We start from the raw sequence: 14,301 nt of genomic DNA on the forward strand, positions 1-14,301 counted from the left end.
TTCCTTACTGAAAGTAAAAGGTAGCTGCAAGTAAAAAAAAAACAAGGTTGCTTCACAAAAAGTATGAGAGATAACATGAAAGAAAAGCATCACAAATTTAAGAAGTTTAAAATGACTGATATTATAGAGGACTTAGAAGATTAAGAATGTTGATCAAACAGAAAACTAGGGCATCCAAAAGGATGTATAAAAAACATTTAGCTGATAACATAAAAATCAACACTAAGGATTTTTTTTTAGTACAATGGGGTAAAAAAAATGTCAGGCTGGGGATAAGACCATTCATGAAGGATAGTCAGGCTTGTATCTGATGATTATGAAATGGGTTGGTTATTAAATTCTGCTTTTCCTTCAGTTTTTTGTTAATGAATATTTAAGCAGTATTACTCATCTTAAACAACTAAAAGATGAAAAAGACAGCTGCATAAATTATATTCTTGTTCAAATAAAATGAGGAAGTTTAGAGAAAGATAAGATTCCTGGATCAGATAATATTTCCCTGAGGGTTTTAAAAAAGGTCAAGAATTGATATGTGAGACACTTGCCAACATTTTTTGAAGTCCTTGAATAGTAGACATGTACCTACAGATTGGAAATTAACTAATGTAACTCCATTAAGGGAAGTAACAGAAATTGTCTCAGTAATTATAAGCCTATCAGTCCTCCATTAGTTGTGGGAAAAGTTTTGGAAGGTCTTATGAAAAATACTTTGCAATGTCATTTAACAAAGTTTAAAACTTTATCAGATATTCAACATGGTTTCACTACAGGAAATTCTTGCCACAAAGTGCCACATAAAAGGCAAGTAAAGATACTTATCTATATTTATATATAGGTGTTGGGGATAAGTTAAATAATTGGGTAGAATACTGGCTTGATGGGAAAAAACAGAGTTGTTCAGCCAAACTGTATTAATATTACAAGTGGTGTATCTCAGGGCTCAGTCTTAGAACCACTGCTCTTTTTGATTTATATTAATGACAGGTGAAAGAATTGTCAATAAATCACTTAAATGTGCTGATGATATTAAGGTTTTGTATGTCATTGGCTGTGAGGATGCTTTTAAGAGTTGCAGTGGAGCAGTCTCAGTACTATCCATCATATAGCCTTCTTCAGAAATCATCTTTACTAGATACCTCATCTTCCTTTTAAACAGCTCACACTTCCAAGTAGCTTGACACCATGCTGTTGATATCTTTGCAAAACAGCCCAGGCATAATTTAAGTGGTCATACAAATTACAGTGGTGAACAAGATTAATATACAAATAGTGTTGAAAGATTGAAAAGTGGTATCTCTGAAAACTATGATGCACTCCTACATACTTCTTTGGAACTCAGCTGGAATTAAGCTAAGTCCAAAAGAAATGTGGACCCACTCATAGTCCCTGTGAGGAGAAGGAAATAAAAACTGTTAACAAATGGCTCTCTCATTTCTCAAGGATACTGGTTGCATGCCTTGACCTGATCAAGGACATAGAAACATGAGTCATCACTTGAAAGAGTTCAACACCTCCTAGATCCTTGAATCAGGTTTTGAGCAAGCAATGACTTCTGTTCAACTCCCTCTAATCACAATAGAGCCTCAAACTTCCATCTTTTTTCCCTTATACACAACAAAAAAATAAATAAAGGATGACCTTCACTGTATTATCCACCATTGATTTAACAGGTCCTGTAAATATTCCACAGTTTCTTGAGAGAGTGATTTTTGAATTGATATATAGGTCTTCTGAATTGTAGTAGTGTCTTTGAGTGTTGATATCATTGTCATCATAGACATAACTTTTTCACTCCTCCCTCAACATGTCTTGCTTCTTGTTGTTGGGTTTCACTCAAGTGATCCAGATACACTAAAGGGTCCCATATCTGTGTACTTTTGCCCTGGCTGCTCAGTCCTACAGTTTCAGTTCTTGGGGAAAAACATTTAATTCCTTTTCTGAGCAGTCACTAGTTCTTCACTGATGATAAAGTCGTTCAACAAGCTAAATAACTTGTTAATTTGCAACAAAGAACATCTCTTGACTTTTAAAGAGAAAGCTTGCATTCGTGCAAGCATGAACAGTGGTTTTCTAGTATACTGACAGAACAAATATTTTTCTTCCTGTTAATTTAATACCTGAATCACTGCCATTTTAGAAACCTGCATGAGATTTAATATTGTCTCATCTATCTTTACTGTTATGGAAAAGGTGGTACTCTCAATTTGGATGACACCAGGAGTTATTTTCCTACTTCAATTGGCACATTTAGACTGCTTCACTTAGCTACATAAATAAAAATGCCAACAAAAGTAGGAACTGAAAATCTTTTAAAATCTATCTATCAAGGATCACTTTACTTGTTTGTGTACTTTTTATTGCAGGATGTATTTTGTTTCAGATGCCTCTCATAACAATTCTACAGATAACCAACAATTCAGTTGCTGGTTATTTGTTGGATAAAATTGTGAATTATTTGTTCATGAAACTGATGAGATAAATAAGCTTTTATCCCTGTCTTACATAGTGGTCACATGACATTTCTGTTGTAAACAGCTACAGAACTGACTGAAAATTTTTTATTTTTCAGAGTAAAATGGGATTCACATTAAATTCAGAAGTGCACAGGATATGATCATCTAAGATTTGCTGAGACTTTTCATTTATTTTTAATAATGCAGTGAATGAAATGTTGATCAAATGTAATATATTTAGTCTAATATTATTTAACCCAAGAAAGTTTAGTTTTGATCTCTATGAGTGTTTGTAAATCTTAAACAATATATTCAGTGCATATTGTGATAACAAAACAATTCAGTTTTTTCAGTGATGTAATTAAAAATGCTAGCCATTATCTATACAAAATTCTTGAAAGGGAAAACATAATAATGGAGTATCTATAAAAAAACAAACTATAAAACCAAAAAAAATATGGAGTTGTTAGTTCTTATACAGCTTTTTTCCTGAATAAAAATGTTAGTTACTTACTTTCCTTCTTCGTTTGGAACTATCAAACCAACATTGCTAGGCCTAACTGTGGATCCAGCCCAAAAGAAAGTATCTGAAATATAAATTATTTTATTGTTTACATTTTTATTCATTTCATACTTATTAATTCTACATAATCTGTATTTGCAGTACCTGAAATACACACACACACACACATGCTTAACCAAATTCAACTCTCACAAAAGTATTTCTTGCCCCATAATCAAAGTTGGAATTTTAGTTTGAACTAAACTAAATACTAAACATGTAAAAATAAAAAAAATTCAACGTTATAAAGAGGTGGGAATTAGACTTTTTTAAATCTCAGCATACATCAATATATATACATATATACATAGACATACAAACTAATAAACAGCAAAATCAAAATGATAGATCACTCTCAGCTTATGAAATTCAGTAACACTGTTTAATGAATAATTAAGTAATACAGTCTCCAAACAGCTAACCCTTCCAAGACAACAGTGGCCATTTGTACCTCCAATAAAAAATACTTGCAACCAAAATTATAGAGGGATACTGATTGGCCAATTTGCTAAGTTATCCTAAAATGTAAAATATCTTGAAGTTTACCCTTCTAAATGCCCTTATTTGCACTCAGCATGTAACTAGCATTAGAGGCAAAACTAAAATTTAATCTTCTTAAGTGAACAGCTTCTGGCTGTTCTTGGTTATGTTTTTATCTTATGAAAAAAAAAATCTTTCATATTTCTCTAAGAAATTATCCATGTCATCTTTCTGTTCATCAAATATGAGCAGCAGGAGTCATTGTGATTCTTGGATACTTCATCTTTTTGTTGGATGTGCTTGACAATCTCAACAAAAAGATTATTCACTCTATTATTATGCTTCTACCATGTGATCAATAGTAACTTCTTCAATACTAGAAAATATTTAAAAAGTGAAGTTTATAGCTGCTTGCATCATAAAACTGGTTGTATATGATTGACACTCACCCCAATTATAGAATACAAGGCTAATTTTTAATCTTTAAGTGCTCTCTGTGCCATTGAAATTACATAAAGCTTGGAAACAAAAAGTGAAAGTTCCTATGAACATTTCAGTTCTTGTAAGGTAGTAAACAGTTTGGAAATAGATAAAAAAAACATCACTGATGATATACAAAATTACAAGCCTTGATGATACAGCTTATAATCATCTCAAAATTTCCAAGAGTTCCCCTTCTTACATCAGTTTCATTTAGCCTAAACATAGTGTGAAAAGAAAATTGTAATAACTGCCGTTTACAGTGAATAAAGCTTTCAGCTGTGGATCTGCTGAAAATAATGAAACATGATCATAAAGCAAATTGCGAATGATATTCAGATGAGTCTTCTGTCTTCCAAATAAAGACCATTAAATTTCAATGGTTCCATTTCACACAGATGTTAAAAGCAACAACAACAACAAAATATCAGCTTGCCAAAAATGCCACTTTCCTTCATTAACTAAACTAAGCCACAGTTGAAAGCATAACCTCCTTCACAGAGTTCAAGATGAAAGCATTTTTTTCTCAAGTCTTACCTGCACAATATAAATCTTTCCATCCCAAATTTCGTATAACTATAACAGAGGATAGATATCGACTTTGGAAGGTTTTGGAACATACAACTTAACAAAGATCCATACCTTCAGTAATACTAATTTACATAATTTTCAGATGACCTCACCAGAACTACTATTTTGTATTTAAATGAAAACTGTTTTACTTTACAGGTAATTTATAAAAATGGAATAAAAATTCACATGTATTTAAAAGTATTATATAGAGAGCAGTTATCCTACTGTTGCCAATTAACAAAACTTGCAGATGACTTAAGCAAAATAAGATTTTATTTGAAAGTCACCATTCCATGTACATTAACAATCATGGTATTTTTTAACATAAAATTATTAATTAATTAAACATTAACATTATTAGTGTTAGTGTATATTCTATGTTTTGTATTATTCCACCATAACATTTCTCTCATGTTTTGTGGATTGAGCATTCAGTACATTTTATCAAAGCAATTAAAACCCTAACTAACTGTACCCTTTGTGCTTCACCATAATGGCTTGCTCTAACACTTAGAAAGTGCTGTTACATATAATGTTTTGGTTATGTTTTTTTATTTAACACTCCTACGAAAAGACGTTTCTAGTCCTGATTTCTTCAAGCCTGTTCCCCTGGCTGTGGTTTCGCTAGATAGTAGATAGGGACAGTGGGAATCTCGTTAATCCATTCATTAATGGATTTAAATGGCAATTTCATTTAAATACAAAATTATTAGCCTAATATTAATAACCTTTCAAGTTGCTCTGGGGCCAATACATTGTAAGTAATAAGTATTATGCAAATCAAAAGCTTGAATTTACCATGTGAATTTAATTTGTGATTATTATTCAAATATTTTCTGTTAACAAGAGAAAAGAAAAATAATCTGACATTCTATCTATCTAAGCTGTAGTCATACCTTGTTGGATGTAGCTCTCCATCAGACAAGTCCAGTATTTCCTATTCTTAGCATACCCTATCCATCTGATTCATGATTCAGCCACAATACAGTTTTTCCACCTTCTATTTTGCTTTCCCTTAGATATTTTGTCCATCCCAGGTTGCCATTCAATTGTTCTTAATGTCTACCTATTACCAGAATACATTGCTATATGTCCAGCCCATTTCCATTTAGTTCTTAAAATGAACCTTACTGCATCTATTATATTTGTTGTTTTTCTTATTCTGTCATTTCTTTATTTCTCTTGTAGTTTTATATGAAGTATGTTTCTCTCCACAGCTTTTTCTGTGGTTTCTACCTTTTCCTTCATCTTTTTTTATAACTGCCAATATTTGGCCAACAAATGTTAAAGTTGGTAATACATACTGATCCATGATCTTTTTATTCTTAGTAATGGAAATATGTTGTTCCTCTAGAATTTCATTATACATTCCAAAACATTGCCCTATTATCTATATTATTACCATAATTTTTCCATTGTTGTGTTTTCTATTTTGTCCTAAATGTATTTAAATGAAAACAGTTTATTGACAACACTGGTATGGAGGGCAGAGTCATGTTTTGTTCAAGTATCCTGGAACTCCTGACCTTGAAAATAAGCTTCCCCTGATTGAAGAGAGGTGAACATGAACAAATAGATCTCAGGACGAGGTGGGAGAAGGGGTACCCCAATATTAGTGTTGTTCTGATCCAACCACCATTCCTAAATAATGTTGTTCCTAAATAATGAGACAGAATGATCCAAAGAATCAGGATGCATGATCCACTGGTTATACAGTGACCACTAAATAAAACTCATGTGTACTTGTCCGAAAAGAATTAGAGGCTTGAAAGATGTCAACATCCCCAAAAGAGAGAGAACCATCCTTTAGTATGAGAAGAATATACAAGTGAAAGCCTTGCAGCTTTTTTCATGACATGAAACCTGATAGGGGTTGGTTCAGTGTGACTTAAGTATTGAAAAACACACCCAGATGGAAGAAATATTGTGGTTGTGACAAAATAGATTTCTCCTGTCTGATAAGAAAGCCCTCTTTTGTGGCTTCTGACAGGAGAATATAAGAGTGTTGTTCTGCTAATTGATAAGATGGAATTGGAAGGAGCTATATATATGTAAAAATGGCTCATAAAATATTTTCTCAACCCAAACGAGCCTTTTTTACATATATATTTCTCTACAAGTGGGTTTTCTCGACATCACTGGAAGGAGTTAGTCATCTATATAATGATGTGTGCACAAACCCAAAGAATGCAGATGATGAGAAAAGGCTTGAACAAGTCTGCATAAAACAAAGGGTATGATGCAAGACCAAAAATTAAAGCCCTGAACTGTAGCACCTGACCCTTTTCCACAAAGTTGAGAAATCACCATGAAGACTGCTGTGGGAATATGGAGATAAGCATCATTAACATCAAACTTGGTTATCCAAAGCCCTGATGCAAAGTGTCATAACAGGTTGAGAAAAGATTCCATTGTAAAGCAAGTAGGATCTAAAAATTGGTTGAGCTAAGATAGACTGATGACAGGATGCCAACATCCAGTTTTTTGGGTACAATAAATAAACAGAAATAAAATCAACCCTCTCTACTGCCATTTTGACTAACAAATCTCTTATGGATTGGGGCAAAGCTCCACTCATCATACATCTGTTGGAAATGAAAAGGCAACAGGCTGAGCAGAGAACAAAGAAAGTGATGTAAACTAAGTGACCAACTCTGAAGCCAGAACATGGAGTAACCATAGAGCCCTGGTGAAAGAGTCCCAGACATCCAGAAAGTGATATAATCATCCTCCCACTTCTCCCTTGCACAAGGGGTAGTAATGACATCACTGTCATTTGTCCATCTGAACCAAAGATCCCAAATTAGCACCAGAAAGTTGAAAATCCAATGATGAAAGAAGAATATAAGACAAATCTTATGTGAAATCATGGTACAATAGCACTTACCAATATTAATTTTGATAATGCAGGACATTTAAGTTCATTACCTCCCAAAGGAAGACATTTTCACATCCCTTAAAATTTCAAGGAAGCAATGGGACAGGCAGCTCAAAAACGGGACTACCACACTTATATCGGGATGTCTGGTCACATTACTGATGGTATTTCCTTGGTTTGCTGACCCAAGCTGTGCTGATGAGCCTTGTATAGGTGAGACTGAAGTCCACAATAAAGGGTATAGCCAATCAGAGAATATATTAGGCCTCTGTATCATCAAGTTAGTATTGTTTATGACAACTCATAAGTTATAACAATGACTTATTATTCAATTGATTTTTCATTGTTTAAAAGTCAGAAGTCTTGCAAGAAAGACGTTTTTGGTATTACTGATGTTTAAAATAAGTAAATATGCAAATACTATCACTGTATAAATAACGAATTTTAAAAGATTGAAAAAGACATCCAGTTTACCACTGCTATAATTTTCTTTCTAAATAAGAATATAAATAATTATAATTATTTATTTCAAATAAATATTAAAAATGTACGTTAGTTAATTAACTGTTTTATTTTCATATCAATTATATTATCATAAGTAAAGATAAAAGCTTTCAATTCAATGGATTATTTATTCATAATCTTCATTTGGAAATTATGTAAATAACTGATTCCCTGAGGAAATATTTTGATAAGGCCCAGTATGAAACTAGAAGAGCTCATAACCTCAAAAAGCTCAAAACAAATGTATTGCAAACACAGTTTACCTTTGCTTCTTCCCAGATAGCAAATTGTTGTAAACATCTTTATAACAGATGTCAAATAGATGCTAATGAGGAACCAGATAATCCAAGCAATATTATATTACTTGAACATTCTTACTATAAAAAGTCATTTGAAAATGAAAACGTTCAAGCCAAAAGATTCATCTAATTATGGTAGGTGTAACACTGTGAGGCCTTTCCCTCCCCTTTACAAACAAGGAGTTTGCACTGTCATGTAGATGTAACTAATGTAATAATTAAAATACAGAATGCTCATACATCAACTTTCAGAAATAATACCTAAAGCACAAGGGAGGCCTGGCATGGCAAGATGGTCTGGACACTTGACTTGAAACCTGCAGGTTTGGATCCTCATCCCAAACATGCTCACCATTTCAGCTATAGAGGCATTATAACATAATGTTCAATCCCATTATCTGTTGGTAAAACAGTAGCACAAGAGTTGGTGGTGACCAGCTACCTTCCATCTAATCTTTCACTGCTGAATTAGGAGCAGCTAGTGCAAATAGCCCTCATGTAGATTTGCTCAAAATTCACAAATCCAAAATCTAAAGCATGAGGGAAATTATATCTTTATTTCCTTTGATTCTGCTGTTTTCTCCAATTAAAACATTCTTCAGTGGAGGAAGCAGGTGGAGTACAATTAATCACCACATCAAAATATGAATAGTAATAAAAGCTAATTTGAGAAATAGGTGAATTCTATCAACCAATCACTATGTATGTTTCTAGCCATTATTCCTTATTTTTACATCTCATATAAGGCAAAAGCAATCATAGTGTAGATGACTACCTTCCTGGTGTTGAAAATCATGCCAGGCATTTCTGACTTAGATGATGCTACCATTCTCTTGTATGATTTAACAAGTGCCATTTAGAACTTATACAAAAAAAATGAGATTAATAAATTGCAAAACAGCATAAAACACTGGTCAAAGAGTGGAGACAGAAATTACAGAGAAAAAGACTCAAGCAGGAAATATAATAAAACTCTTTAATCTTGATTACTCAAAAAGCTGAGTTGGGTGATCACTTGAGGCATTAGTCAAATAAAATTTTAAAAAAGTCCATCTATATTTTGCTTGAGACATTGGGTTATGAGTTACTTCTTTTACAGAATCAACCCCTGATATCAATGAGAAGTCATTTTTATGAAACCAAGTATTCTTGGTGAGGTGTTCAACATCCTGCAATTGAAAATAACATTAATAAAACTCACAGGAAAAGAATGCTGTCTAACTCTTGACTAGATACTACTTCAGGTCACTTTAGCAGGCCAGAGAAGTCAAGCAATTCATGCTCTTATAGTTATGATAAGGAGTAACAACAAAATGAAAACAAACTATACCATTTCACTGGAAACTCTGTTGATGAAACACTTCTCGAGCCAAATATCCTTAAAATCATTGAGCAAACATTGGAGCTTGGCTTTCATGTCAGCTCCATCACATATGATATGGGCAGCATAAAATCATGCTCTTTGGCAAAACTTGGAAATGATTTGTTCAGAATACAGTGGGCCTGTTAATAACACACCATGTCCTTTCATGAGTGGGACCATCTACACTTCATAATTGATGTGTCCCATGTTGTGAAAAACTGGAAGACAGTTCTTAAGAAAAGTGATTGCCTTGAGCAATCAAGTTGTTCACAAGTTTGAACTGCCATCCAAAACAATAACTCTGGGCTTTAACTATTTTCAAGAGAATAAAGACCTGAAACTTGCTCTCAATTTTATGGTTCATTAAGTTTGTGAATAAATGATTTGACTTAATGTTAAGCAGATATTCCATCATGGCCTTGAAGCAATTTCATATGAGAATGTTACTTCATATTTTGAATTAGCTATTTGGGTGTTTTCAAACATATTGGTTGGAGATAAAAGACACTGGAAGTTCTACCAGATAGGTGTTGTCCTTTTCAGGACTTCAATCAGGGACCTAAAAGCTGAGTTTATAGCAGAGGATCAAAAGTACATCTTTACTGCAAGGTTCATACAAAATTGTCTGGAGAACTTGTTTGATTCTATTCCAGTGAAAAATACAGTTACAACAGCTTTACGATTTTGCCAGGTTCTAAAGATCATTGCAGTTTTTCACTTTTTCAAGAAGATTGTTAGTTTCTCAGCAGAACTTCTTAACCAACCAACAGTATTTTTGCAAGACAAAGCTATCTATGACGATCCAGCCAGTTCAACCATTAAGAAGTTCTCTTGCTTCACCAAGTTGTGCAAGGTAGCTGGTACAGCTGAGTCAGTTACCACATTGCCAAAAGAAAAGAAAAAAAAAAAAGAGGAATTTGTGCTCAACATGTTTAGAAGCTGTAAAGGAACTAAGATAATTACTAAGTGACGAAAGCCTTCAGAAACTCACACAACTGAAAGAATGCAAGAAAGAAAATCTTACCTACCATTCTGAAAAATCTATGAAAATTTTAATCAAGTGAAACAACTCTTTAAAGAAACTCAGAAAACACTAGGTAGTGGCACTTAATAGCTACAATGTTTAACATTATTAACTGTTGACTTTTTTCGTGACAATTATCCATTACAAATTTTAACTGTAGTCAAATATCTGGCAATTTCAGCAAACAGCATCCCTGCAGAAAGGTTGTTTAACAGTGCATTCTATCAACACAATATTAACATATTAACCTTCTTTAGATAGAATGTTTAGTATTAACTGTTAACTCTTTTGTGAGTACTATTCACTAAAACTTGTAACAAAATGATGTTATGCAAGGACCTACACATTATGATACTGAAGTTGTGTCTACTTTATAATTTGTTTCTTAGTTTCTGAAATTTTGAATAAAAAATGTTCTTTTTTATCAACATTGTGTTATGTTTCTAACACCACATACAGCACTTAAGACTTCAACATTATCATGAAATGTACCTATAAACATCTAAAGTTTGGTTTGTTTTGAATTTTACACAAAGCTACTTTAGAGCTATCTCACTAGCCCTCCCTAATTTAGCACTGAAAGTCTATAGGGAAAGCAGCTAGTCATTACTGTCTACTGCCAAAAGTTGGCCTACTCTTTTACCACCAAACAGTGGTATTGACCATCATGTTATAACACCCCAATGGCTGAAAGGGTGAGCAGGTTTGGTGGGATAGAAATTTAAACCTGTGATCCTCAAGTTGTAAGTGAAACCCCATAACCATCTGGCCATGCCTAGCCAAACATGTAAAACAATACTGAACTCTCTGAAATAACAAGTCTGGAAAAGTGTACATACTACACAGTGTTGTTGCAAAATGTTCCTGATCAGCGAATAAACATTTTATTGTTTCTATATTTTAAACAATAGATTTCCCATGCGTGTATGACACTAAAGTTTACAATTAAAAAAGTAAATTCCAAATCATTATACCTTATGTTTGAACACAGTTTCCACTGGTTTTTAATTTTTTTTTACTACTTCATAAATTAACTGAGACACAAATTATAAAATCAATTTCATAAACCTCAATAATTTTATCCAAAAAATATTTTAGAATAAATATTTTGCCAGTTTCCAACATTCATTTAGTGCACTTTACGAAGAAAACAATATGCTTATCAATTTTACACAGCTGCAGATAGTTTTGCCTGCAAGAAAAATTGCACACATGTAAATTTTTTTTTAAATTCTGCCCATCCTAAAGAAATCCTTTATTTTTGCCTCTAAAATCCAAAACGATATACACTTAAATAATAAAATATTAAAGTGAAAGTTTAAAGTGGTAAAATTTGAGAGGTTTTATGGGTAATGTCCTTTCACAGTGGAGGTTCAAAAACCTTACAATTATGTATCTAATATATTGCACTTTGAGCCAGACACAAATGCTACTTGTGTATTAGCATTGCCTGGACTACAGCAACATGTTTTGACAAGTTTTTCAGGTTCACAGTATAAACAATAGGAACTGATTGGCTTAGTATTTCTACTGTGCAAAATTATAGCTTTCAGACTAACTGTAGAAGAATTTTCCATTTTTGATGATGATGTTCAGTACCAAATTCTTTCATTAGTGCATCACCATTTGTACAAAAACACAAAGTAACTTGCATAATGTAATGAGAAGCAAGACTAATAATGACTTTAGTAAATTTAAACTATTCTTCCTGGAGCTAATGAATTCTACTGTTATGAAAGAGAACCAATAAGTTCCCCATGTTACTCTGATAGAGGCAAGTCATGAATCAGATCATTTAGCTTTTCCTGTGTGATCAGATGAGGCAGCTTAAGTTGAATAGAAGGAAAAGAATTAATAGATGAAGAAGATGAAAATAATAACTCTTCTGTTTCTTAATTCATTGATGGATGTGGCATTGGAAGATCATCCCCATGAGATACTGTTTCATTTATTGTTTTGTTTAATGCTATTTTAATGTCCAGAAACATCAATCATTCAAAGATTAGTTAGATGATATTTGGGGTCACACCATGTTGGGGGACTTCAAATAGCAAACTTGATCTCATCTTATTCAGCCACTATGTCTAGCCACATGTGCAAATTGTACAACACAAATGTGAAGCCCAACATTTTTCTTAGTCATCAATTTTACACCCAAAATAGTGGCAGTAAGCTATCTTAATCTTGTGTGTGATGTTTTCCCTTCATAAAACTGTAATATATTTTAAAAAATGTAGCAGAAACTGTTTTCCAGTGATTATTGCACTTTCAGACTTTACTTGAATTGTAGGCAGCCAGTATTTCAAATGAATTTTTACAAAATTATAAAATAATTTATGTTTATAGAACTGGAGGTAAAACAAATTTTAAAAATAAAGTTGTGGTACCACAGGAATAAAGTTCCTAGATGAAGAGAATAAATCATATTCATTCTCTTCTTTGCAAAACAACTTAACTGGTGGATGTAGCACTGGAAGACCATCCACAGAAGATACTGATTTTGTTGCAAATGTAATATCTAGATATTTAATATATCGTTTAGTCCTGAATATCCAGAAACATTAGTCATGCAAAAATAACAGTCATTTACATGGTATTTGGGCTCATGCCATATCTCAGAGACTAAAAATAGCATACTTGCTCTCTTCTTATTAATCCAGTGTCTAACCAGATGTGCAAATTGTACAACACATATGTGGAGCCTAATGCTTTTCTTGATCACCAATTTTACACCCAAAATGGTGGTAGTAAGCTACATTTAGCTTAAATGTGATTTATCCTTAATGAAATTGTAATATATTTTCCACAAATGTAGCAGAAACTGGTTGAGTGATTATTGTACTTATGTACTTTAATTGAACTGGAGACAACCAACTTTTCAAGTGATTTTTCTAAAAAATATAAAATACTATGTTTACAGAACTAGATTTCATAAAAGTTTAAAAACAAAGTTTTACAGAATTTTATTACATTGTGGCTATGATAAGAGGAAGAAAACAGATTGTTTTGGCTGTGTGTGGAACAAGGCAAAGTGACCAACTGAGTGAAAGACAACTAAGAGAGAAAGAGACGTCAGCTCTTTTTTATTTCAGTCAGGGACTTCTTGAATGTTCTAGTAAACTGAGCAAATGATGGTTTCACGATTCCTGGGTGAAGCAGGTGAGTGTAGAAATGAAGCAAAATTGATGCAACCTACTACAGTTATACGGAGAACAAATAGCAAATGTGAACAATATATTTGACATTTTATACCAATATGATAGAGTCAATATTTGAAGTTGTCAAAAGGCATGCCTTTTAACCATAAAGCTGTCCTAGTAAACTTCAGTTTCATGTGATAAATCTATTGTACTGAGTTGATTGCATAGCATTACAATAACTAAAAATTTAGAAGCGATGGTTTAGTTATTCTGAATTTTGCATAAAACTACATAACCAACTCCTTGACTACTCTTTTCTGACTGGTTTATTTGGTTTTTTTTAATTTTGCACAAAACTACTCAAGGGCTATCTGTGCTAGCTGTCCCTAATTTAGCAATGTAAGACTAGAGGGAAGGCAGCTAGTCATCACCACCTACTACCAACTCTTGGGCTATTCTTTTATTAACAAATAGTGAGATTGACTATCACATTATAATGCCCCCATGGCTGAATGGGTGAGCATGTTTGGTGTGACTGGGATTCA

The 14,301-nt window shown here is 33.0% G+C and overlaps 1 protein-coding gene across 2 annotated transcripts in view; it reads right to left on the reverse strand.

Moving 5' to 3' along the window:
* The window catches only part of knk (cytochrome and DOMON domain-containing protein knickkopf), a 98,795-nt gene that overhangs the window by 61,728 nt on the left and 22,766 nt on the right, over nt 1-14,301 (reverse strand). The window contains exons 1-2 of one of the 2 annotated variants that reach the window (XM_076475102.1): nt 5,445-5,518; nt 2,968-3,040 (exon numbers count right to left, since the gene is read on the reverse strand). In XM_076475102.1, the coding sequence (XP_076331217.1) occupies nt 2,968-3,040; nt 5,445-5,466 (95 nt within the window). In that variant the 5' untranslated portion in view covers nt 5,467-5,518. Of the gene's footprint in view, nt 1-2,967; nt 3,041-5,444; nt 5,519-14,301 lie in introns of those variants that run through there. The other variant, XM_076475101.1, reaches the window with a different exon arrangement.

This window comes from Tachypleus tridentatus, chromosome 13, assembly GCF_004210375.1.
Source record: "Tachypleus tridentatus isolate NWPU-2018 chromosome 13, ASM421037v1, whole genome shotgun sequence".
NCBI classification, from domain to species: domain Eukaryota; kingdom Metazoa; phylum Arthropoda; class Merostomata; order Xiphosura; family Limulidae; genus Tachypleus; species Tachypleus tridentatus.